This window comes from Terrapene carolina, unplaced genomic scaffold, assembly GCF_002925995.2.
Source record: "Terrapene carolina triunguis isolate 2854851 unplaced genomic scaffold, T_m_triunguis-2.0 Scaffold604, whole genome shotgun sequence".
NCBI classification, from domain to species: Eukaryota; Metazoa; Chordata; order Testudines; family Emydidae; genus Terrapene; species Terrapene triunguis.
Window position 1 is genome coordinate 1130471 of NW_020664955.1, and position 27094 is coordinate 1157564.

General features: G+C 42.6%; 1 protein-coding gene across 3 annotated transcripts; it reads right to left on the minus strand.

Annotated features, from left to right (window-relative positions):
- Nucleotides 1-220: 220 nt before the first annotated feature.
- On the minus strand, nucleotides 221-27094 carry FKBP5 (FKBP prolyl isomerase 5). Of its 3 annotated transcripts, XM_029913345.1 has the most exons (11): nucleotides 26966-27094; nucleotides 25409-25553; nucleotides 23659-23801; nucleotides 22403-22517; nucleotides 12220-12376; nucleotides 11100-11190; nucleotides 9644-9727; nucleotides 7862-8034; nucleotides 7388-7595; nucleotides 3134-3373; nucleotides 221-1829 (listed from the first exon to the last, which is right to left on the minus strand). In XM_029913345.1, the coding sequence occupies exons 1-11, from the start codon at nucleotides 27068-27070 to the stop codon at nucleotides 1740-1742; spliced, it is 1551 nt and encodes a 516-aa protein (XP_029769205.1). In that variant the 5' UTR covers nucleotides 27071-27094; the 3' UTR covers nucleotides 221-1739. The 3 variants fall into 3 exon arrangements, with proteins under 3 accessions (XP_029769205.1, XP_029769206.1, XP_029769207.1); XM_029913346.1 differs by lacking the exon at nucleotides 7862-8034 and having other exon boundaries at nucleotides 7388-7573; XM_029913347.1 differs by lacking the exons at nucleotides 221-1829; nucleotides 3134-3373 and having other exon boundaries at nucleotides 7395-7573; nucleotides 7866-8034.

Here is a 27094-nt window from a genome sequence, read left to right on the forward strand (position 1 = left end):
CAGGGCAGCATTAAGCCTGTGCCTTTATATAGTGAACAGACTCCATCACTAGGGTCACGCAGATTTTCAGGTTGGTTCCATTATCAGCCATGCACATTCCCCATGTCACAATGCAAGGTCGAGAGACTGAGAAGTGAAGAGAGAGAGCCCGTTGGTTTCTGCAGCATTAAAGAAGAAAGAGCAAAATAAAATCCGGTATTTGCTAAATGGAGAACAAAACTGATAGGAAAAGTAGTTTTATTTTCAAGCTTCAAAAGGGGGTATTACAAACAATGGAGAGTAAATAAAAATTTAAAAGCTGGTTTAAAAAGGTAGTGACAGCGTCCCTTTAAGGTAGAAGTACGTTCTAGGTTTCAAAGGAGCCATAATGGTGTATGTTGAGAATGTGTATTCCCAGTCAGATCTGTAATTCACAACGTATTTCTGTGCTTTGTAGGTTATTAATAAACAAATACAGCTCTCACCAAAACATCAGTGAGTGTTGGATAAAAGATATACATTGGCAAGCTATGATTCCTGGTACCACGTATGTGCAGTAAGAGACCAAATAACCGTTTTGAACCACAATATTTCATCTGCCTTTTTTTTTTTGCACAACCCCCTAATAAGCTGTAAACTCCATTTAAAAAAAATTAAACCTGCAGATTGTAAATTAAGCATCTGAAAACAGCAGCTTCTGAAAACAATCTTTTGCACGCCAACAATATTAAAATGTGGTGCAACTTTTTTTTTTTAAATGTAAATAAATTAACTCCCAGAATGAAACCCTATTTTAAAGCCAAATTATAAATCCCTAAGAAGAGAGAGGAGTTCTAATGGAAGGGATGAAAAACGTAACTGAAGCAGCACTTGTGGGAGCCGTTGTAACAGTTTCCGAAAAGGAAATGGGAAAGTCATGATGAAATGCAGTACTTTAATGCTGGTTACTGTCATCACATTGTAACATCCCCAGAAACGCGTCCAAGGAACCTCCAGACAGAAACCCAACCCCCAAGAGCTCATCACCGCTGAATGTAACCATAAGAGCTAGATTGTTCCGTCCCCTGTGCTACAGAAACCCATTTGAAGTCTATACTGGAGTGAGAGAGAAGAAAGAAATTATGTGAGAAGGTAACCTCTCTGCTTCTGGCTTTCAAGTCCATAACACTGCGGTACACAAACCATGGCACATTGCTTTGCACTTTGTTCTAGTAGGTACAGCGCGATACCTTGAATCGGTAGCACTTGGGTCAATTTTTTTTTTTTTAAAAGAACAACAACATAGGCCCGTGTCGTGCTATGACAGTACAACCAAATGCAATACTGAATTGTACAATTGATAGCTCCTACATTCTAACTCGTTTCAGAGGACCCTGGACACTGTACAGAAAGTTGACATGAACTGAAATAAGCAGGACTTGAGCCGCCTCAGTTAACCCCCTTAGTGCCAAGTTTTGTTGCTTTGTTGTTGTTTTTTTTGTCGTTCCCCCTTTCTTTTTAAAGACCATTTGTTCCACTTGGAGTGGTCCCACCGTCCCTTTGCTTCTGCTCCACTGCTGAGCATGCTCACAGCAGAAGGGCTGTTTAAACATTTTTGTTTGTGAAGCTGCTGGTTAGGCATTTTGCTTCCACGATCACACAAACTGTAACAAGCTTTACAATAAACACTGTGGAGTCCTGAGTTCCGCAGAAACCTGTTTTGGCGCGGGCCAAGTTCATAAGGATCAACTTTCCACCTTCTCTTCCGTCGGATGTGCCCCTCAGACTTTGCCTTCAGGCACTGGAGTTTTTAGCCCCTTTTCACATGGTTCTTTCTCTGCCTCGCTCTCTCCCACGGCTTTGCTGGCCTCCTGCACAGTGGCAAGTAAACCAAGCATGGTTAGTTGAGACACAAGCAGTAAAGACAAAGGGAACCCAAGGGTCCTCACATGCTTTAGTGAGGACAGACAATCCCTGCAAACACATTGTAACAGAAATCTCTTCCTAATCTCAGGTTTGCCTACGGCATAGCAGTGGTAGTCACACAGCGCGCACAGACTGGGAACGTGTACCTTCTTGGCTAGGAGAGTTAGTACATCATATGCAGATTACACTCCACTCCTCTTGGCTAAGTGAGATTAGGTACATAGAAGGTACTGGATTCACCTTTTAGCACTTCCGCAACTAATTCACAGGAACGGGGTGTTGTATGATTCACCCCTCCTCTGTGTGCATTTGGTCCCATCACTAAGAACTCTTACAGAAGTGGATGTTTGGGGACATGGGGGAGTAGAAGAGGGAAACAAGGTAAAACCTCTCAGGATAGACTACATGGAGTTATGGATGGAGCTAGAGCCAATGCTCAGATACCTGGGGCCAACACTACAGAAGCAGGAGAACATTATTCCTGGGAGAGCAACTCAACTGGCTAAGTTGACTGTGACACAAAAAGGAAGTTAATAGCCCTGAGTATTCATTGATCCTTACGTAGCAATGTCTGGCAGAGTTAATTATTTGGCAGGGTTCTTTATTTATCAGGCACTAGTTCTGAAGGTAATGCTGTAAAGGATTTATACAAATTTGGTTTCATAGTTCATGTATTCCCTCCTGCTAGAGTAGTGTGTGCATCAGGTACTTGTTTGTTTAGGCAACTCATAGCCTGTTGTTGTAAGAAAGAGACATCTATATTATAGATGGAGGAAATGGGGTCTTGTGTGGCAAGACACATGCTTGATATCCAGTGGATTTCCACTACCAACTCCTATCAGACATTTCAGGCCTAGCAATAGAACTGAATGACACCTTCAATCCAGCACAGGTCAGCAGTGACTAGGAGCATGCCACCAAACAGCTGTCAGATGGAAATCATAAAATTAAGTCTTGGTCCCTGGGAAAGGTTCACACTGCAAATACCCTTAACAACAACTGATACCTGTGATATCAGCCTCAGCTGTAGAGAGACCAAGAATGGACCATTAAAAAATACATAGACTCTCTTTCCATAGGGTTGGTCCCTCCAGGTAATGGGTCAAACACCCCTTCTTGTTCCATCTGTTAGAAAAATACAATCTGCAGTTCTGTTAATCTGGTCCCTTTCTCCATCACAAAGTCCACTTAACTTGAGTCAGCTATCAAGTCATAACGGATGCGCTCCAAGCGTCAACACAATACAAACCTTTGCATCTCTCTCTGCAAACTTCTCGAACATGTTGGCATATATCCTCCGGTCACGCTCATTGTGCTCCTTCATCTTCTTCTGGCAGACTGTGATCTGGGACTTGGCAGCTTTGTTCTGCGGGTTTACTTCCAGTACTTTTTGAAAGTCACATTTCGCCAATTCAAATTCATTCATTAGTAGTCTGGCTTCACCTCTCCTATACAACCCCTTCTCGTTGACTTGATCCAGTCCTAATGCCTGCAAAGACACATTTCCACATTAATGCTGGATGCCATCCTAAGCTTTGCTAGTTACCCTGGGGTTTCCCTTTACTGTACTCCAGTTAACACAAGCAAGGACTGTGCTGGAGGAAATGACTTTAGCAAATATGCACCAGGTACAATTTATAAAAGATGTACATGGCCACAGGTGTCATCAGGTATTTTTGTGCAGAACAGTCTGCCACCAAACGGCACACAGAAGAATTCCATTACCTAGCTATCTGTTAGGGTGCACAACAACAACAACAAAATGGTCGCATGCTACTCTTTGGTGAGATGGAGTGCTTGATTCTGATCTCACACCAGTCTAACTCCACTGACTTCGCTGAAGTTACTCCAACTAAGATCAGATTAAAGAGATAAATACTTCCACCACAACTCAAAACCTAACCCCCTAAAATGAGACATTGCTGTAAGACACCCCAATAATGTTGAGGTCACACAGTCACCTGAGCGCTCCTTGTTCTGGGGTCCTAAACGCTCTGCTAATGTGAATGTGTCTCTCTTTCAGAGGCATTGCAAGTTTTAAAGCCTCATCAAGCATGACTTATGAGGAGAGGCTGAGGGAACTGGGATTGTTTAGTCTGCAGAAGAGAAGAGTGAGGGGAGATTTGATAGCAGCCTTCAACTACCTGAAGTGGGGTTCCAAAGAGGATGGATGTAGGCTGTTCTCAGTGGTGGCAGATGACAGAACAAGGAGCAATGGTCTCAAGTTGCAGTGGGGGAGGTCTAGGTTGGATATTAGGAAACACTATTTCACTAGGAGGGTGGTGAAGCACTGGAATGGGTTACCTAGGGAGGTGCTGGAATCTCCATCCTTAGAGGTTTTTAAGGTCAGGCTTGACAAAGCCCTGGCTGGGATGATTTAGTTGGGGTTGGTCCTGCCTTGAGCAGGGGGTTGGACTAGATGACCTCCTGAGGTCCCTTCCAACCCTAATCTTCTATGATTCTATGACGAAATTGGAATGGCAGAAAAGGCTTGAAATCTCTACAGTGCTCCTAACTTGTCTACACAAAATGGCACTGGCCTCCAGTATTGGTTGAAAATCCATATAAATATACTGCAGTTGATTATTATAATTGCTCCTCCCTCTCCCCCCGAAAAGTAACAGTCAGTGGGAGACAAACCCACAGATGCAAGAATTCATGGGTAAGTACCAAACCCAAGCCCAGAGGAACACACGTGGATGACAGTAAAGTGACACTCTCAGAACCCACTAAAGTTTAATCCTTAGCAGTGTCTGTTTTTTCACAAGTTTGTTTCACTGCTTTAAGCCCCTTCTTGAGGCAGCTGCATTACTTTATCTCTTTTTTAAAAAATTATCTTCAGTTGACTTATATTTAAGAACATAAGAATGGCCAGACTGGGTCAGACCAAAGGTCCATCCAGCCCAGTATCCTGTATCCGACAGTGGCCAATGCCAGGTGCCCCAGAGGGAGTGAACCTAACAGGTAATGATCAAGCGAGCTCTCTCCTGCCGTCCATCTCCACCCTCTGACAAACAGAGGCTAGGGACACCATTCCTTATCCATCCTGGCTAATAGCCATTAATGGACTTAACCTCCATGAATTTATCTAGTTCTCTTTTAAACCCTGTTATAATCCTAGCTTCACAACCTCCTCAGGCAAGGAGTTCCACAGGTTGACTGTGCGCTGTGTGAAGAACTTCCTTTTGTTTGTTTTAAACCTGCTGCCTATTAATTTCATTTGGTGGCCCCTAGTTCTTATATTATGGGAACAAGTAAATAACTTTTCCTTATTCAGTTTCTCCACACCACTCATGATTTTATATATCTCTATCATATCCCCCCTTAGTCTCCTCTTTTCCAAACTTAGTTGTGTATCACTAATAGAATTCCCTATGACAAGATTCTGATCTTGCATATTATTATATATTACACACACACACCTATGCCTACCCCAAGCCAGAATCTGGCCCATTGGTAATTGTGAGTAACTACATTATTAGTACATGGAAAGAATGTAAGACTCATTTAGAAAAGGCTTTGTTGAACAAATGTACCATGACTCATGATTACACGCAGAAGCTGATATTTAAAGGTTTCAACTTGATTTTTTTCCAGTTAAAATGACTAACTTATACTACAGATCAAATCTGCAAGAATCCTAACCACCAAAATCTAAGACAAAACTTAGACAAAAGTTTAAGCTAAGTTAAGTTTAAGTTAAAAACTTAGCACAAGACAAAACTTTCAACACTCTAGCTTCTAGTTTACACAAACTCCTTTATTGCTGCCTACATGCCCAATATGCTTACATGTCTGCTGACAATGCTGACATTCCAAAAGTTGGTATGTTGGCATGCTGAAGAATGTCACTGATGCACAGGTCAGCACCTAGGGGCTAGATTCAAATTAGCTGTGTGTGGGTAGAACCTCACTGAAGTCATTGGGGTCTATCCACATGGATCCAGCTGCAGGATCTGGCCCTAAAAGTCATACCCTCTGGCTCCAAATTTCAGACAAACACACTTTTTAAAAAGACCAAAGGCATAAATTTTGAATGCCTGAAGATTCGGGGGACCACCCCCCACCCCATCTGAAATGCTTTTCCCCACCCAACCGATCTGTACCAGGTAATTACTTTGGATGAATCAGCTCCTGAACTAATTCTGTGAAGCATTTTATTTTAACAAAGTTTGCATGAAAGACACTGTTCAAAATAAAATTATACCATCATTACAAAGCATCTTAGTAAAAATGAAATTGTGTCCCTTTAAAATCTTTGGGACCAAAACTCCCCTGGACAAGAGCACATAATTCCCTCACTAGGGTTAACAAGATATGCAGCACAGATCAAGAGATCACCACTCCTAGAGCATGCCGCAATTTATTTTTAAGCAATTTTTAGAAGTGTTTGTAGTTAAGTAAGAGAAATACTCAAATGTCTGAAATTGACCTGGTTCATATGCTTGTATGTTCCTGAAACTTAACAGATTGGTTTCAACTTACTTTAACTTCTCCATCCATAAAGAGCACTAGACCCCCGCCCCCCCTTTTTAAAGGAAACATCACATAAGAAATACTGAGATTCTACAAAAACAAGTCTATACTGTCCAAGTGCCATGATGAAAAAGTACGTTAGAACAGTACACAGTAGAACAGCCCCAGCAAGCGTAACACAACACTCTGCTAGCACTTTCCATCTTTTAACAAAACTTCAGTTTAATGATCTGTAACAACATTGCTAGGCAGAGCCAGGCTCACCAAGGAGGATTTGTTTGGCTCTACTTCGCACCCTTCCAGAGATATAGGCACTTTGATATGAATAGGGAGGTTTGTATGCATGTTGTATGAAGGAATGGATTACTGTAACTATTTTCTGACGTCTTCAACTTTCACTGTTAAATGACTAGCAGCAGAATACTGTTTCAAAAGCAGAATACATACAAGAGTAATCTTATTTAATCCCAGCACTGGGATTTTGAAGTACATTTGCTAATCTATAAGGTTATTAATACTGCAAGTCCACAGAATGTTTCAGTTACTTGTTTTCCTGATTACAAGATAGGCTGGTCATCCTAAACATACGAAGGCTGGTGCGTTATAAATAAAACAGATACAAAGTGCAGTTATTTGGGCTGAGGTTGTTTAGGAATTAAACACTAATCAACTTCTGAATATTTGAGAAGCCAAATTTGCTCTTAATTCACATTTTAATTGAGAAGATTCTTGTTTGATGCCAGCCCTCATTTTGTTTGATGCTGCTTTTAATTTGGTGTGAGTTGTAATGTGTCCAAGACCACTCTGTGCGTAACTTTATAAAGATGTGCTACTGCTCTACCCCACCAAAAAAGTTACATTCAGAAAACCTTAAGTTTCAGTTCTAAGCCCAGAGAGGAGACTAAACTTACACTGAAGTTTGGAAGTTCCTTCTGGAATGTAGAGAAATTCAGTGTAAGGGAAGAGGAGAAAGACAGGAGAGGTAGTGGACAGAAAAACAGCCTATTCTAGCCAGGTGTACCTTTACCTTATCGCAACACTCAACAGCTTTGATGTACTCTCGCAGCTTCAGGTAGCACATGGCCAAGTTGAGGAAGGCTGCCAGCAAGAAGGATTCAGCTTCTTTAGATTCCCTTTCTGATAAACCGTACTCCATCTCTAACCAGGACACGATCTTCCCATACTGAATCACTGCCTGCATGTACTTGCCTTCCTGGGATGAAGGGAAGACAAGGCTAAAGGATTGTTATTTGGCAAACTGAAGCGGATGTGCTTCTGGAACAGTTTTAAAGACAGTTTAACAATCTGAACCACCTGGAGTCTTTTAAAATTAAAAACAAGGGGGCTGATTTTCAGAGGTGCCGTGCACCCACAACTCCAGGGGAAGGTAACGGAAGCTGCAATGCTCAGCACCTCTGCAAAGTCAGGCCCTGTTTTCTACTCCCCACTCCCATGAGTGCTAGGAGGAATGCCCACACATCCCACCGTCCTAGGCTTTCACCTGCCTGAGGAAATGAACTCAGCATTAGCCTGGTCCAAGTGGGAGACAGTGCTTCTCTCCTGTCCTTCCCTTTCAACGGCCATCTCTCTCTTTTCAGGGTTCCAAGGAGACACTCCCCTTGAAGCTAGGAGGGCAGGATGCTTGCAAGCCAACACCACCTGATAGGATGCCCGCTGTGGGAGTAGAAAAAAATTATGCCCTTTCCTCTGCTGGACAGGCAAAACTAGAGTACAAAAGGCAGTTTCCAGGGACCCAAAAGATGGGTGTCCCATAGTTCTCATGAGAGAGAGACTGAACAGGGAACTGCTTATTCAGAAACACGCTGTGACACAGGGGGAGAAGGACCAATGGTGTTCATCCAGTTTCAGAAATTAAACAGAGCTTCACAGCTGAAAGCGGAAGGCTGAAAGGCAAGGATATGAATATCTTCATTAACTCAAATACAAATCCATCAAAACAGCCAACTACGTTTAAACAACATGACTTGTAACAAATAATCTTAACTGTACAGATAAAAGATGCTGATATCTCCTGACAGAACAAAGTCTGGAGTCTAAAACATCTTCTCCCAACCCACTGTAACCTTGATGGAAGCGATCTGATTTTCAAGGTCACCTATATTTTGATGTGTCCCTGAATTCAAGTAATTTCATTTTACTTACAAAATGGACAGCGCGTATCTTCCTTTCAATAAAGCTCTCTACTATTATTAGGAGCTATTGGAATTGTCATACCAGATAAGGCCAATATCCTGCATGGCACAGTGGCCAGTACCAGATGCTTCAGAGCAAGGGGTGAGAAACCACACAGCAGACAGTTTAGAATAACTAATCTATACAGGAATTTTCTTGGCAATTCCTCTCAGTGTTGAGCTTATATCCCGAAGCAGGAGGGTTTGTAGCCCCATAAATTATATTTGGCATAATGCAACTGGATATTCCCACTAGTCATATTCATGTTTAATCCTTTTTTTAAATCTTGCTAAACTCTTGACCTTAATATCCTATGGCAATGAGTTCCACAGATTACATTTGCACTGTGTAAATAAGCATTAGCTGTATGAAGTTTGGAAGTCATAAGGCTATTCCATACAGCGCCCAAAGAGGCAGACAGTAGTATTAAATGAAGAAACCTTTTCTTAGTGGTACCTCCTTATTTAGTAGGAACCACATATCAGGCAAGAACAGTCCAATGCCAAACTGCTGTCCTACACTGCAGATCCTTCCTCAGGCTTCTGTGCTACGCCAAGCTGGGAAGGTCAAGTTTGCAATAGACCATATTGGTCACCTGAAGAGGAGGGTAGGCAGGAGAGGGGCATTATTTGCCTTGCCTAGGGCTAAAACTGTTTGGGAGGGACAAACTGTGACACTTTATGCCTGTTCAATGATGTTTTAGAGCTTGTCTACACAGGGAAGTTAGCGCGCAGCAAGCTCGCGTGTGAATTTACAGCACGCCGGCTACTTCGCATAACTCCCCATGTGAACACTCTTACTGCACACTAAAAGTGCCCTCGGGCAGTTTAGTTTATTCACTTTAAAGTGCATTGAGCTAAAGCACACAAAGGTACCTTCAGGGCGCGATGAGCGTGCGCCCAGATGGGGTTTAGCGAGCAGTAGCGAGCGCACTGTCAAGTCAAACTCCAGCTTGCTGCATAGTAACTTCCCGTGTTGACAAGCCCGTCAGTTGTTTCTCTGAAGGGTCCACCAGCAATTTAAGAAAATGTTAGACTGGAAGCCCAGTTTCATTTCTTGGCGACCCAGTTTCTACTAAGTCTTTACAAACCTTGAAATACACTGTCCCTTTCTCTTTGACAATGGCAGCCTGCTCAAGTTTCTCTTTGGTGTCCATCTCCCAGGATTCTTTGGCCTGTGTGCAAACATTTATAACAATTGTTAGAAGATGAGACAGGAAACAGTATCAGCTGGAGTTCCTGACTTCTAGGGCGGCTCCTCATCCCAACTTGTTTGTCATGTTGTTGTAGCCGTGTTGGTTCCAGGATACTAGATAGACGAGGTGCGTGAGGTAATATTTTTTATTGGACCAACTTCTGGTGATGAAATAGACAAGCTTTCGATCTACGTAGGGGACCTGAAGATCTCTGTGTAGCTTGAAAACTTGTCTTTTACCAACAGAATAAAATAAAAGTTATCACCCCACCCACCTCGTTTCTCTTTATCCCAACAACAGAAACGGACTTCGAGAAACCCAGATTTCAAGACATGCTGGCTCCAAGCGACACTGCTATTACCAATTCTTTGCCATGCCAATGCTCACTCATTATCTGAAGGAGTTTGTTCTCTGGTGTCAGGAGGAAGCCACTTTGCCCACAGAAGGCAGTTGGGAGGAGTGGATCACAAGAGCAAGTATGGGTCTATAGTCATAAATAAATCCTTGATCTGTCCACCAGATCCATTCAGCTTTAGGAATTGAAAAGGCAATAAAGTCAAAATGAGCGGTCGGTACTGTAACCTGAGACTCAAGTCCTTCACACCAAGTGGCCTGAGCTGTCTAGGATTTCTCCTTGACTGGCTGGTCTGGTCAGTGCTGCGTGTTAAAGAAAGCCATTCTGTGCCTAAGATCAGTTAAGAGGACACTTGTTTAACAAGATTGGTCCATTCAAACCCCACGTGCTCCAAAACCCCATTCAAAACAACACACCAGCCAGCATCGGAGGGGTGGGTAAAGTGTCTCCACAGGGAGAAGGGAAATTCTGTCCTCTCCCCTGTTAAGAGATGGGGGAGGGAAGCCAGGCACAGATGCCTTCCTCCCACAAACATGCCCCGGGACAGAGCCTGGCAGCATCTGCTCCACCCCATGTACATCTTGTTCTTCATTAACACTGTACAAACACGGGCACATTTTCCAGCCTCCCGAAGAGGGCACAGCTTGTTCAGCAGCCCAGCCCTGCCCTCCTTTCAGAGCACTTTGGCAGGACATGAACTTTTTTGTCTGCAGCCCAGTTAAAAAAAAAAAAAAAAAAGTACAAAGAGAACAGACCTAGGAACAAATAAAGGAACAAGTCTTGAACCGCATCCAAAAAAATAAAACAAACCAACATAGGAGAACAAATTAAGAACACGGAGATCTTTGTTGATGTAACTGCTTTACCAGGGCTGCGTTACAGCCATACCAAAGAAAGTGTTAAACACTTTCAATGCAGAACGGCTTCCAGTAGAGGTAGGTAGGTAGGTAGGTAGGGGTGTGTGTATGTGTGTGTGTAGAGAAATTCTCTTCTCACCTTTTCAAAGCTTTTAAGTGTAACTTCATACACAAGCTCAGCATTTGCCTCGATGCCAAATTTCGGCTTCCCTGCCTCGCCAAACCCATATCTGAAACACAGCATAAAAATAAAGCGTCAGAGGAAAGGGTGTGTGATCAGGCACTTCATTCAATATTCTGATTATTCACGCACGCATGGAGGTACGAGTGGGGAGCTACACGCCAGACCCTAGAGACAAGCCAGATGTTGAATAGGAAACTGTGCCAAGTTTCTCGTCAGTGGCAACGTTGTTTTTAGAAACAGGACTGGATTCAACACTATTCCCCTGGCATTCAGAGGGGATGCATCACCCATGCTCTTAGGAATTATTAACCCCACCTGATCTGCAGCTCTGCTGTTCTTCAATTCATTGTATATTTCCATTTTCTTTCAATGTCACCCTTCTAGGTCAGTGCTCTTTTCCCTGTGCCTCTGAAAGGCAGGCAACTTAAATCCATATGTAGGCACCTAACCCTGCAAACCAGAGTTGGACGTTTTGGCCTAAATTTATCTTGGTAACCGGATGCCGTTCCAACCCTCTCCCAGCGTTGAAACATGTCAGGATAGGATGATTTTATTCCGTAAGAGCAAAATGAAGATATGCTAGATCATAGGCTGCTTTGGGTGCATGTGGATATTCCTATCGTCAACCACCACGCATGTGATTTTGGTCTATGTAATATGCGGAAGCTATAAGGCTGCACAAAAACAAGCCGTGGCTTGCACTGATAGTGATGGGTGCATCTCCTTTAATAGTTCAGATACAAATATCTGAACAAAAGCGTTCGCTCACAACTCAACTCTCCTTAATCCTGTGTTTGTGACCGATTTTATGAATACTATGAACAAAGCCAAATTAGATGCCATTATCTACTCCACAGACAGAGTTTCACACAAGTACAACAATGCTCTTGTCAAACTTTCCAGAAACTGAAAATATCAGTTTACAAGTCTGGGTGGCTCCTAGGAGATCATAGGAGTGGGCATTTGTAGAGAAGATCCTATGAAAAACATATCCTTTTCAGTAACAGCCTGCTACTGAGATTGTCTGTAAGATGCTCAGACAGATACTGCTCACCCAGAGCTAAGAGTTTCTTACCGTGGTCCAAGGTACAAGATACAGTATTCTTCTCTCTGCATTTTTTCTAGAGCTTTGTCAATTCCAATTGGAATGTCATGGTCTTCCCCTTCTCCGACAACGAACGTCACATCTCTGCAGTCAAATATTCTGCCACCATAAAATCCTTCCAGGTGGACTGCAGGGAAACAAAACAGAGTAAGAGATGCAAGGAAGGCCACAAAACTGCCAGAAAGGTTTCACTGGGCCGACAGAGTTGCACAATTAAAGACTTTCTGTTTTGCTAGCACTGTTACAGCGCTGTTATTCAACACAGCAAATTGGTTTCAAATACGGAGTTCTCTAAGTTACCCCCTGCCTTTGGGAAGTAAGGCAGTCTTAAGAATCTAGAAATGCATTTTGTCTCTGGACATCTAGGTTCTACCAGGTTGAGAAAACTAGTCTGTTGGTCTTAATCTAATTCCCATTTGTGATTATTGCCTAAACTCCACCAGCAATCTTTGATCAGATCTATAACTGGGGGGATATTGCAGAGCAGTGTGGGGAAGCCAGCCCGTCAATCTGTGCAGCACTTGACGGCACACCGATGATTAGCCCCTCATGGAGGGAGGGGTGGGGGGAGAAAGGACCTGAAAACTAGTGGTGTTGGAGAGCACTGTATTTGAATCCCTGACCATGCACCTTCTGTCCAAGGTTAGGACATCAGATAAGCACAATGACTAACACATCCTCTACTATACTGGACAGACTTACTGGAATCTGAAATAGACACAGCCCCTTGCATTGCAATTACAACTCTTCTGCATAACACTATAAGCTTGTCCTATACTTTACACAGCTAAGACCAAGTCTCTTGCCCTTAGGAGCTTCAAGCACAAGATTAACATTTTTTAATCTTCAGGGAATAACCCAGCTCTATTTTGAGACAGAGGCAAATACAGTCTCAGGTAAGTAGCTTCTGGTTACAGGTAAGAAGAATCCTGTCTATAGCATCCATGTTTGTTTATACATAAAGTGAAGCCTCTTGTAAGCAACCACCAAATTGTCTTTAAAAGTTTACAGAGTAGCAACCGTGTTAGTCTGTAGCCGCAAAAAGAACAGGAGTACTTGTGGCACCTTAGAGATTAACAAATTTATTTGAGCATAAGCTTTCATGGGCTACAGCCCACTTCTTCGGATGCATAGAATGGAACATATATTGAGGAGATATATATTTGGGGTGTGTGTGTGTGTGTATGTGTGTATATATATATATACACACACACCCCAAATATATATCTCCTCAATATATGTTCCATTCTATGCATCCGAAGAAGTGGGCTGTAGCCCACGAAAGCTTATGCTCAAATAAATTTGTTAGTCTCTAAGGTGCCACAAGTACTCCTGTTCTTTTTAAAAGTTTACTGCCTACCCCCCAGGGCAGTCTCTTAAACAGTTACCACAATGCTGCTAAAAATCTTGGTGATTACTTAAAGTGGCCACTTAAGACAAGGGGGTGCCTACTAGTGGTCAGGGACTTTGTGTAAACGTCACTACAATCTGGGAAACGAAGTGTTTTCATTCTTTTGCAAAAAGGTTTAAAATTAGTTCTTGTGAAAATATTAACATTTGAGGGAAAAGCTGTCCCTAAGCCATAGCTGAACAGAATGTAACAGACTGAACCTGTAGACTATGGAAAAAGCATGAACTCCCTGCTTGTTTAAGATTCATGTGCTCTGTGCTCTCAAAGCGGTACCAATACCCACAACATCTCCTGTATGTTCAAATAAAAGTTACTAACAATTGTAAAGTCTGGAGACTCCAAGAACCACAGTAGTTTAGATTGGGTTTCAACTTGCAAATTATCAACAATGAGAAGTTGTATTCATACTATTGTGCCTAGTCACTACAGCGAGGGGTGCTTTGGAACCGTTCAGGGATCTATTCCTTCATTCTATCTTCATGTAGCACACAGCCTGCAGTGAGATATGCAACACGGCCGTTCACTTTCCTTGGGTTTTGGAAGGTTCAGCTCCTCCCTGTTTATGTAAAATCTAGCCAGCTACTGACCAGATTTCTGGTGGTGAGGAGGTTCAACATTCCCCTCTCCCCTGCCCAGAAGCATTACAAAGCAAGGCAATGGGAAAGTAACTGAAGGTGTATTTTCCTTTAATATCTCTCTGAGAGAATTTCAATAGGCAGCCTGCCCATGGTCTGATCCCACCATCCTTAATCAGATACCAGTTCTACTGAAGTCAACAGGACCCTGGCCTGAGTAAGGAAACTGACTTACAGCTTGAGAACGCAGGTATAATTTCGGTTCATTGCTAACTGGTGCTCAGATACTCACTTTTTGAAAAACTATTGATTTTTAGGCAGTTTTCACAGGTTTATAAATCCTTGACTGGTAAATATCAGACAAAACAATCATCATTACAACACTGAGCTTCTGTGTAGAGAAACATACACGAATGTAACCATCAGGTCTCTCTATCCAATAGGCGTAGGGTGTACCATACTAAAGTATGCATCTTCACACAACCCACATATTTAAACAAATCAGGCGTGTCTAACAAATGTTAATATTCAAAGAAGTTGGACAGGTGTGGGGGTTTTGTTTTGTTTTTTGGCAGGGATATGTAACTGCTGCGTTAATTTTTTCCATAACCACATTCCATTTTTTTTAAGCCATTCCTCTACAGCTGGACTATTTTTCTTTTTCCAGGGAGAGGCTATCAGTAGCCTAGCAGCTCCCAGCAGATGAGAGAGTAATTCTCCATTTCCTTTCATGGGACCATTTTTGCTAGAAAGCCCCAGGAGGTTTCGTAATAAATACCCAAGTTACAAACTATCCCAATGCTCTCATGACTAGACATGGCCACCACATATTCACAGAATCTCCTCTCTCACCACAATTGTTCCCCTCCACGTTTATCCCCATTCAGGCATGTATACATATATTTTTAAGGTGACTGGTGTAAGATGCCACTGAAGCAGAAGCTTAAAGAAATGTTCTTTCATCATGCTACAGACGGAGGTTGCTTGTCCCCTTTTCCAGATCAAATCCCATTCCTTTGGGATAATCTGTCTATCCAGATGCTTTCCCCAGCATGGACATTTTTTTTGCACTTAGGATAAGTTGTCTGCAAAGATTGATATAATTAATTATAATTTTTTGTTTAATTGACCAGTCACCATCACAAGTTAACTTTCTAGGAAAGTTGTTTTATACAGAAAGCTGAGAAACATGATACCTAACTGGAATGTAGCGGTACCATGGGAGAGAGAGCCAGTTAAAGTTAGTTTTGATCTTTAAATAGGTTAGAAAAGTGTTTTTACCTAATATCTGACCAACTGTATCTATTCCATGGCCTTCCCAATCTTTAAAACTCTCTGGTTCTATTCACATATTTCTAATGATCCTAAATCAGTACCACACTCTGCAGGCGTGCTCCGCAGGTGCTGCTGCACCAGCTCAGATGTTTCCCATATGGGCTAATAGATTTATAAATTTTATTAAAGCTAATGTTAAAAAATTATATAGTACACTGGTTAAGAAAAGAGTGGCTGTACATCTTGGTATAGTGCTTAGATTATCCACAAATCCAAAGTTTGTTTTTAAAGTCATAAGATACATATAGTGCATAGTCAGCAAAAACTCAAATTTAGGTGAATACATTTAAGAATACAGTTTAGATATTAGCATCCAAGCATTCGGGTACATCACTCATGAAAAGTTATATGGTTGTGGAAAGCAAATATGGCAATGAGTGAAGATTGCCCCTCAGTAATTGAGAATTTAGGGTAGGTTGTCCATTTAGAAAATACAATCCACGAGGAAAGTTACTACAAGTGGTAAGGAACAGACAGAAGATATCAAACTAAAATGCTCTCCAGGACAACCTGAAGGAGAATCCATTTCAGTGTCAGAGGTCGATAAAACAGGACAAATAGGAGTAATATAATGACACAAAGGAAGAGCTACTGATCTCTTGTAGAGAGCTGGCAAACCTCTGTCATGCAGAGGTTATCTTGCTTTGTGCCCTCTGCCGGGTGGGAACCAACCACCCCAGTTCAGCACACAGCAGTTAAACAGCCTTCTGATGAGACAGATCACTCTCTATCGCTGCATCTGCACTGTTGTGTGGTTTTGGGAAATTCCAGCCCACAACATGGATGACTAATCCAGTTTCCATTTCATCACAATTAGAGGCGCCTGGAACTTTTACAAAATGCAATCACTAGAGAGAGATACATGCATCTTTACCAGTTTAACAAAGCCACACCTTAGCACTGATGCTGCACCTGGAATACTGCAGAGAAGGACAGGGATTGTGATGACGCTCTGGATTTGCTCAACAGCCTCGGGACACGTCTTGCATCGGTCATCTATAGCTAACAACTAGAACAGCAGGCCAGTGCGTGGCTGGCCAGTCACTGAACTAGAAAGCACAATGTGACAAGTTTTGTGCAATTGGTAACAGAGATCCTATGACAATCAGGGTCAAGAGACTCCAAGGGGAGAACGTAAGGTTGAACCTTCCCCAAAATGAGCAGCTGAACCAACTTATGGCAAGCTGTATTTTATGAACGCCTGCAGTGTTCTGAACTGGAGGGTCATTATGAGATACATACACAGACAGTGGTTATGAATTTATGTATTTGTGTATATACAAAACTCTGCACATAATCTATGTTGCAACATTCCGCTACCCCTCGCAGCAGGGCTGGGAGCAGTGAAGTGGAGAGGAGCAGCTCCCAAACCAGGCGTTTACACAAACCCAGTTCCAAGAAATGACTGATTGTGCAGCCTAGGAAAGGACAATGGTGGACCACTAGGAGTTAACCGGAAGACATTGAGACATCCTCAGCTATCAAGTCAAGAGGGAATTTCCTCTGCTCTGAATAAACATGGAAACACCATGGATAGAGAGAAAAAAGTCTTTTAAAAAGCAGGCTCGTGTCTGAGGTTTGGCATCCAGGTCTAGGGGTACACTGGGAAACAGCTCCCAGGCAATAGGAAACTTGCATTAGAAAAGGGATTTTATTTAACATGGAAGCGTAAAGCCTAAGGTTGCATCTTTCGGTTTATTTTCTTCCCTGACAATTTCATTTTTCAATCTGGGGGGTTTGTATTAACTAAACTTTTTGTTTATTTTTACCCAATCAGCTCTCTGGTGTGCAAACTGCGTGGAGCACGCATCCCAAAAGAAGCGGTGTCAGGGTGGCTGATTTGGGGGAAGGGGTGACGAAGGAGAGAGGAAAAGTCCAAGTGTCCGGTACTTAAGAACTCTGGAAGGACGGATCTAGGGAGACTCGGGACTGGATGGGCTGCAGGTATCACCCTGCAAAGAGTAACTAGGCTGGTAGAAGCTAGGCGGAGACCTTTTGCTTGTGGGAAGGCTACCAATGTGAGGGACCTGAACCAACGCTGCACAGCATAAAGGCACCCAGTTACCGGACAGGCAGTGACAGAACTCCTCACTGGTCTGAGTGATCCCCTAAACGTCACAGTTCCCTACCCCACAAGCCAGAGCTACAGGAAATCCACTGATTTTTGGCTTATCGCACTGCTGCATGAGGGCCCCTATATGAATGATATGAAAGGGCACCAATTGCAGAGAGGAGAGCTGGTCAGGAAGTTTTTGATTAAATGTTTCTGTAGGAAAATACCAATTCCTTGAAACTGAAACTCTTTGTGCAAACTCTTAGTGTTTTTTACCCACGAAAGCTTATGCCCAAATAAATCTGTTAGTCTTTAAGGTGCCACTGGACTCCTTGTTTTTGTGCAAATGTTATCAGTTTAATGAAACTTTAGTTGGGAAGGTTTCTCGGGTCCGAAAACGAGAGCGCAAGAGACAGACGGGAACACCGCACCTCAGAATAGCCAATTGCCCAGTGGTTAGAGCACTCTCCTTGGATGTGGGAAACCCAGGTTCAAGCCCCGGCTCCAAATCGTCCCCCCTCCCTTCTCCCGCCTTTTTTTTCCACAAAAGGGTTCAAAAGGTCTGTGGGGAACACAAACAGATTTTGAAACCTCCATTTTTCGTGAAAAGAAATCCTTGTTATCCCAGCCAGCCCTAGCCAAAAGCATGGTGACTCCTGACCTACACTCTTCCACTACTGCCAAGTCACCTTGGTTTTCTGCTTTAACAAAAAACAGTGCACCTCACACACTCCCACACCAATTCTCAGCGTACATTTTGAAAACAAGTAACCCGATAACCTTACAGTATCATGTAAACCCTCCCTTCTCCTTTGCTTTGGTGCAGAGATCTGGCGTGCTATTGCCTGTAAACACCAATCACAATAATGGGGCTATCCAGGTTATTATAATCATTGAAACCGGCAGGAATCACTGTCGGGAATAAGCCAAAAGACTGAGCCGGAGAGGGAGCTCCTTGCTGCTCCAGTTCCATGCTGCCTTAAGAGGGAAAAGAGGGCTCATTGAAACAAGTGCTCCCAATTACCCAAATCCTTGCCTTTACCAGAATAATTCTGAGAGTCTGATGTAAGATCCCTGGTTTTGGCAGTATGGCAGTCAGAGTTAATCGGTTGCCAGCCTCTGCCAGCATGAGAAGACAATGATCTAAGGTGCGAGCTTTAAGACTAGGACGCACAGGATGGCATGAAGCTTCCAGCTGGCCTTTCACGGACTTGCTATGAATTCAAGTGTGCTTTTTTTTTTTTTTTTTTAAAAGCACAGTAGTTTTTATTCCATTTTAATTATATGGAAATATAATGGCAGCAGGAAAGTCTCCTGCTCCGTTTTTCAAGTGTATTTAAGAGCTATCTAAAGCAGATCGTTTGGACACAGTTATACTCGGATTACACAGCAAGAAACCCCAGCCCGGCTGCAGAACATCACTTCAGCTGCAGCGTTGACTTATTGTTCTCTCAGTGCCTAGAGCGATTTTGTTTTGAAGAGCACAGAACGCTGTGTTCTGAATGTGGCTGGCACATGAACCCGATGTGCTGACTGCAATTTGTACTCCTATTAAAACAGAAAAAAGGCTGTAACAAAAGCTGGAATGCAAAAATTCTACTGCAGGCTGTGTTTTAGGAAGTGGGACTGTGAATTATGCCCTATAACTCAAGCTAATAACATTGCCTTTGAAAATCCAACCCAGAGATGTCAGTTCTGCTAAATGCACATTTTCTTCCAGTTTAATTATAGCAGTGATGTCAGGTACCTTTGTACTAGTTTCTGAGTTAATACTGGGGTTTTTACTAGAACTCAATGGAAATATTTGAACAATGAAAATGTGGCGGCTGTCTGGTTGAAAATAGATTATTATGACAGATCATTGCTATTCTTCTGGTTTTGTGCCATCCTAATCCCACTACCTGTGTCTGATCCTACTGCCTTGTGCCAGACATGGAGTCTAGAGCGGGGCACTCAGAGACACAGAGAGAGAGAGAGAGAGAGCATGGTAGCAACCAAAATATTGTTTTTAAGAGGCTTCCAGGTCTGAAATGTGCCCCTACCCTTGAAGTATCAGAGGGGTAGCCGTGTTAGTCTGAATCTGTAAAAAGCAACAGAGGGTCCTGTCTTAAAGGTGCCACCGGACCCTCTGTTGCTTCCTACCCTTGAAGCACATTTAAGGAGACCCAGGCCCTGGGCAGCTAGTTAGATCAGAATGAAACTGAAGGCCACATTGGTGACTTGCTCTGAACCAAACTGCTGGTACAGCACAACTTTGGGGAATAGGATTAGTAAACGGTTCTTGACCTCTGCCTTGCACAGGCTGCATGTGTTATGCAAAACTGCCTCAGAGGACATTAATCTCCACTATCCTGACTATGCCCATGTCTGAATTAATGCAATAAGCTAAGAAGAAAATGTACCTTTTAAATACACCTCTACTCCGATATAACGCTGTCCTCGGGAGCCAAAAAAATCTTACCATGTTATAGGTGAAACCACGTTATATTGAACTTGCTTTGATCCACCGGAGCGCACAGCCCCCCCCACCCCCCCCCCCGGAGCGCTGCTTTATCGCGTTATATCTGAATTTGTGTTATATCGGGTCGCGTTATATCGCGGTAGAGGTGTAGTTAAAAAAAAAAATTAAAGAAGGATTTAGAATCATGTGCCATGAGAAAGCCCCACTACTAACCACCACTCTGAGGGAGTCTTTAAAGTACTGCTATATCAGGATGTTTTAAATCAAGATTGTATATATTTCTAAAGGATCTGCTCTAGGGATTATTTTGGGAAGTCCTATGGTCTGTGCTATGCAGGACGTCAGACTAAGTCATCACTATGGTCCCTTCTGGCCCTAGAATCTATGCTTAAGGAAGAGCCAAATTGCTGATTACATTGATATTTTTTCCTCTTTCTGACAAATCAAACCACTACATAGTGATTAAAAACAAAAATTGTGCTCTAAATGAGAACAGTGCTTTGTTCTATTTGTTACTTCGTGGCATAATAAAGATAATTGTGTGTCTGGTTACAAACTTCCTGAGCACCCAAAAGCATAATGGGTTTTGATGTTTAAATGAAACCAAAAAATAAGTAATAAAAAGGAATGCAGCCCTTAGAACTATTAAACTGGTATCTACTTTGATTTATTTTACTTGGCCCTTAGGTACAATAAAGCAAGCTTGAAACTTTACACAAAGCTTGTCTCAGTGCACATAACCACGACCCAAAACATTTCATAGGCAGAGTGAAATTAACAGAGTCCAAAGGAGTTCTCTCTAAAATCAGTCCCGCTAAAGGACTAGACATTGAAATTAACAGGCTTAACAAGGTGAATGTGACAATTTGGATCAATTTCTCCCCTCCCAAAAAGGTTCATAAACTCATACTGTACAGAAGCTCTGATATAGGGAGAAGGGTGACCAGCTAATCCTAAATGTACAATTTAGCCATTCAAATGGCCAAGACTTCCATAACTGCTGTTTAACTCTCATTCTATGGTTCAATTGTTCTCTTTAAAACTTGGCTTCCTTTAACCTCCCACCCCACATCAAATAGTTGCTTTAGAAGAGAAGCTATAATTACTCCATCATATTGATGGAAAGAGTGCTATAAGAAATCTGAATGGGATTTCAGCTCACTACTTTGGGGCCAAATTAGGACTTCAGTTAAGCCCATAGAGTAGTACTGACTTCAGTAGATCCTTCTCATTAATCTATGCCCTCCAGTTAGAGCCATCCAAAGTTAGCAGTAGTATTCTGGCCACAGGGAAAGGGAAAGAAAAGACTTAATTGTATTATGGATGCAACCCAAACATTGTATAGGACTATGAACATAGGAAACTGCCTAGTTTAGGCCAAGACATGCATGCATGCAACAATCAATAAATATCGGACTCAAGTAAAAGCTACAGTAGTAGCTAAATTGAGTCTGAGATTTTTAATCACATATACACAAGAAAATCCAGAGTTTGGATATACAAAGCAGCCTACACACTGTCCCCTCCTGCATTACAGTGTCTTTCAGACGGCAACACAAGAATGGAAAATCTTCAAAAAAATTAATGAATAAAGGAAGACAACACAGGAGACAGAACTCTCATACCGTACACGCTAATTTTCTTCCAAGTTTCCACATCAAGCTAAGGAGAACTGGTTGCACAATTTAGTATCGGGTTTGTTTATCAAAGCCCGAGGGGGGCCTTTGACAGAATGCAGGACCAGGGTGACTCAGAGAGAAGAGCCTGAGTTACACCTCAGGGCCATTTCATCATCACCTACCTGCTGCCTAGGTTTAATGCTTTCCATTAAACCCTTATGAGCCAGGGGCTCTGGATTGGCCAAGGAAGGAAGAATTGTGTTAACATATTAAATGCTGACACTCACAGGCTGAGAGTTAACTGTCTCTCTCTTCTACTTCCTCCTGCCCCCCGTCTTCACATAAAACCCCACAAACCATGGCCAGTGTCCTCTACATGTATACCTTGTGTGCGATTGGACACACGGCACACTCCGGTCTTTGAGCTAGAACATGTGCTTTAGGAACCCCATTCTGGCACAGCTGCAGGGTCTGACCTGGTCACACAGAGACAGAACAAAATACAGACTGGCAACCCGATGATGGATGACCCTCCCAGCACTCCTCAGAAACAACTCTGTCAACCTGCTTCGTCGTCAGAGATGGCTACAGTGCTGCAAATCCTCTGGAATGCTATTACACAGGCTTCATCTCACCAACATATTTGCACTCGGCTGTTAAAGTGCATTTAGTTACTCCTGCAGCCAAGCCGGTACTCACTTTCTACGGTGGCTCCTTCGTTTGGGTTGGAGTATCCTTCCCCTTTCCGTTTGATTCTCCGGACGATTCCTCCATCCTCAAATAAATCCTCCCCTTTGAAATCAAGAAGCTCGATCTAAAAAAATAAATAAATAAAAGGTAGCCTAAGCAACAGTTGATCCTAGATGTGGAAAACCAATCAATCCAATTCAGCTGACAAATGGAAGAAGCCAGCTCTAAACTAGGTAACAGGTCCGATTTATTAAAAACTGTAACGTGCGTAATACCTGAAAAGTAGCACAAAGAAAGAATAAAACTAGAGTTTACTAATCCTGTAAGGGTGTAATTCAAACAGTGATGCTGGATTATATTTCTGGCCTTCACAACATCCCCTGGCAAAGAGTTCCACAGGCTGACTATGCATTGTGTGAAGAAACACTTCCTTATGTTTGTTTTAAACCTGCTGCCTATTAATTTAATTGGGTGACCACTGGCTCTTGCATTCTGTACAGGGCTAAATAATACTTCCCTATTCACTTTCTTGACACCATTCATGAGTTTATGGGCCTCTATCATATCTCCCCCTCTTAGTCATCTCTTTTCTAAGCAAAACAGTTCCAGTCTTTTTAATCTCTCCTCATATGGAAGCTGTTCCATTCCCCTAATCATTTCTGTTGCCCTTCTCCGTCTCTGTTGACCAGACATAGCACCACTAAGAAAGAGGCCATTAAGCCTGTTGACAATGAAAACAGGCACACTGAAGCCAATGGCTCTCCAAGGCAATCAATTGCAGCCAGAGCTGGGACAATCTGTGCCTTAATTAACTAAAGATGCTTTACTTCTGTTGGGTTTTGCAAGGTTTTTGCAAGGTTTTGCCAAATGAACACATACACACTGTGCTCAGTTTGGCTGACCAACAGCTGCTCCATGCCAACTCTCATTTTGGTTTAGCTCACTGGCATTAATGGATTTTTATGACGTGAAAACATTTTTGACATGCCCTCCCCCTATTTTATAGATGTGTACACACACACACTTAACAGAGTCTGTGTCCTATTTGTGTCAGTGTTTTCCATATGCTTCCAAGTTAAGACTTCTTTTCAGATCCTGTTTGGGCACTGCTTCTCCAGTTTAGACATTTCTGAGAAAGCATGGGCATGAGTTGCCAAAGATGGGGGGAAAAACAATTCAAGAAGCCAACTGCTTTGTTGAACTGGTTTTTAACAGCATGCCCCAAGGGAGGGAGTTTCCATACCAACACTCTTACACATACTTGCCTCGAAAAAGAGGGTTGCATTGGAAGGGATTTTTGGGACGCTGCCGGCAGAGCCATATGCATATTCTGGTTTACACAGCAAGTGGCAGATCTCCCCTTTCTTCATGGTGGCAACCCCAATGTCCCATGCCTTGATTACCTGGCCTAAGAGAAGGACATGCTTTAATACGAGGGAATGATTTAGAACATGAAATTGCCAAAAACAAGTTTTAGACACAGTCCGTTTTCTTTTTTCAAATGCTCTGCTGTATCTGTGCATTTACGGTCTTTACTTGTGGTCATGAAACCAATACAATAAGAGTCACAACAGCTACACAACTCAACTACTACAAGGAATCCATCAGATCCACCTGTCATTATCATCTAGGGACACTCTGAAGCGTACGTCAGAAAAGTAGCTCATGGAAATTTGCTGCAGTCCCCTCCACATTAGTGGAGAACTTCACCCCAACACGGAGAGGCTGCATAGCACTCTGTGTTATTTAGGTGCTAGAGTGGGGTTGTGAAGGGAATATGCGCAGAGTGGCTACAAAGGGGTGTGCTGACACCCCCTGGGAGCAGAGGGCAGCTCCACACGAGTTCCCCACAAGCTTGCATGAAAGGCCCTACAGCAGAGTTCTAGGAGGGAAGGACTACTGCACTGAGCTGTTCTTTTGGCCTAATATCCCAAATTCTATAGACAGAGTTACATAAACTTCACAATCCATGAGTCTGGTCCATGTTCTCCAGTCCACTTTCTAAAGAAGGATTTTGGAGCTGTAAGCCATTACAGGAGCAAATGTTTCCATTCTGTAAGCTTAAGGGCCATAAAGGGGGATGCAATCTTAGTAAATAGAGGCCCTTAGTAAATCGTGGTCCTTAATTTAAAAAAATAAAATAATTAAAACCCATGTGCTCCAAAACAATTCCTTTTTGTTCTCAACCTGCCACGTAGCAAACAGAAGGTAGAATTTCATTTATCTAAGCGTAACTCCATTTATTGCTCATGAAGTGGTCAGGCCGGGAAGGCCAAAACCAAATTGCCTGGAAGATCTGCTTTGAAAAGCAAGCATTCTAATTAGAAATCACTCCTTTATATTTTTAATTCACTATAGCCCCACTCTCCCCACGTTTATGTTACTAGTGACATCTGCCTGACAACAGGAACTTTAAAACTTCATGAGAGTTCTTCAATCATTATTCAAGCTGCGGGATATAAAGGTTACCACTGGCTGCAAAAGATACAAATAGGCAGGTATGCAATTCAAATCCTGTCACACTCAACGTGAAGCACACTTAAAAAACCCATTTTGCAAGCGGCTATAACTATGTGGACAGCAGGAACGGGTAAAGCAGCGTACAAAATTAGAGGGAAAGGAAATATCTATTTCCATTGTGATCCGATTTTGAGCCCCTCCAGACAGATTCTCAGGGGTGCTGAGTGCAAACATCAACCACTGACTTAATGTAAATTGCTGAATATTAGACACCTACAGTCAGATTTCCAAAGGCACCCAACATGAGGAAACATTTGAAAATTTGGGCTTAATAAAATGTGATCTCAACACCCCAGGGGTCCTGAGCAGACACACAAAGTGACTGAATCACCCACAGCCACATTTAGTCAGCGACAGAACCAAGATTACAACCTAAAATTTCCTTATTCCCAGTCTTGTGTTCGTTCCGCTTAATCATGTGCTCTCTCTAACAACAGATATCCAGAGAAAATGCACTTTGGAGCCCTGAGACTGCATTTCCATTTCACTCCTTACCTTTTCCCAAACTGAAAATAAATGGCTCGTTCCTATCACGGCTGGAATCAAATTTTTTTCCATTGGCCAGCTTTCCTTTATAGTGGACGTAAACCTTGTCTCCAATCATAGGGGACTTGTCCTCATGACCTGGCCTCTTCACAATCTAAGAGAGAGAAGGACAACTAGGATAAAGATGGTAGGAGTCCATTTCAACAAACAGGCAGCTTCAGTTGACTGAGTCCCACAGTTCTTCTACTCTAGGCAAATGTCTAGGTTCTAGACACAACCGTGCAGCTAAGTATTGCTAGCATAGCTCCTCTCTCCAACAACTCCAAACTCCCATAACAAAGCATATTTTGAAGAACAAGGCGGTGCTGGCGTACACCAACTTCATCCTAGCTGTGGTTCCAGCAACGCAACAAAACACCCACCACACAGGTCCTTGCGCTGTCGCAATCCCAGAGAACAAGCCCAATGAGTGTTGCATACCAGCCAGTGGGTCCATAGTTGGTAGCACAGCAACACGGTCTTGTTTTTCAGTTTAAGTCGTACCACTGATGGAGTGTTTAAGTAAAATTGCTGAGCTTTCCCAGGTATATTCAAGGGAAGATTTTTTTTTTTAAATGCTACGTTTGAACCCAGAGCATGTTTTTATAGCCGTTTCCATGGAGATCTAGGGATGCTGATTCAGCCTCCCAATGGCCATGGCTATTCAAGCTAACTCCTGCCATAACCAGATCTCTCGATCAACCCTGTCTTCCAACTCACGATGGCAGAAATCTAAAGAGGTAATGATTTAAGTAGCCTTTTATTAATTTGTCCCCCCAAAATAAAAATCAATAAATAGCATTAGTTGTTTCCATCACATATATGGAGATTTTTACATGCCTCAATAGAGAGAGCTGTAGAGGCTTTACAATTATACAGGGATGTGTTTAAGTATCATATTTAGGAATCTAGTCAGTAAAATAATATTTACTTGCTGCCAATGTAATGCCACATCCATAGGGGTAAAATCGTTCCATTCGCTTTTGGTCAAAATTCTTTTATGCTACTGTTTGGAGCAGGCAGTTCTTAAGCTAAAAGGAGCGGGGAGCGTGCGCAGAGGAGATATCACTGGGGAAATAGTTGTATTCAATCGATAGGATGAAACAATCGAAAATATACAGTGGAACAATCCTGAATTTGCCTCCAGTAGGAAAAGGGGCTGAGCAGCAGACTAGATGATCTAAGTAATAGAAATTAGATCTAGGGAAAAGCCTATGAGTAATACATATATATTATACTGCATGGATGTACTACTAAAGATCTGATTAGACATACGCTAGCAGTGAAATTCACAGTGAAGGCTGATATCTGTACTGCAGTTGTGGTCTCCGTGCCATTTAAGTCTTCCTATTTTTGTAAAGGAAATTGGACAACAAAATCCCCTAGACAGCTTTGAAAAGCTCAGCTTTATTGTGCTGGAAGCCGCATGACAACCCATGCCACTAACATTCAGACAGTTAACAGGTGTGTACGTGCTCTAGGAGAGTAGCTATTGAACTGTGCCACTAGCTTTGGCGATGACCTCACCTTCAGAACCCCTCGATCTTGATTGGGTGTGATGTCCTCTCCTTGTTCAGCAAGAGCTGCTGTCTGGACCTCTCCTTCATTCTTTGTGGCCTCATCAGTTGTCATTGTCTTCTTTCATAAGCACAGACG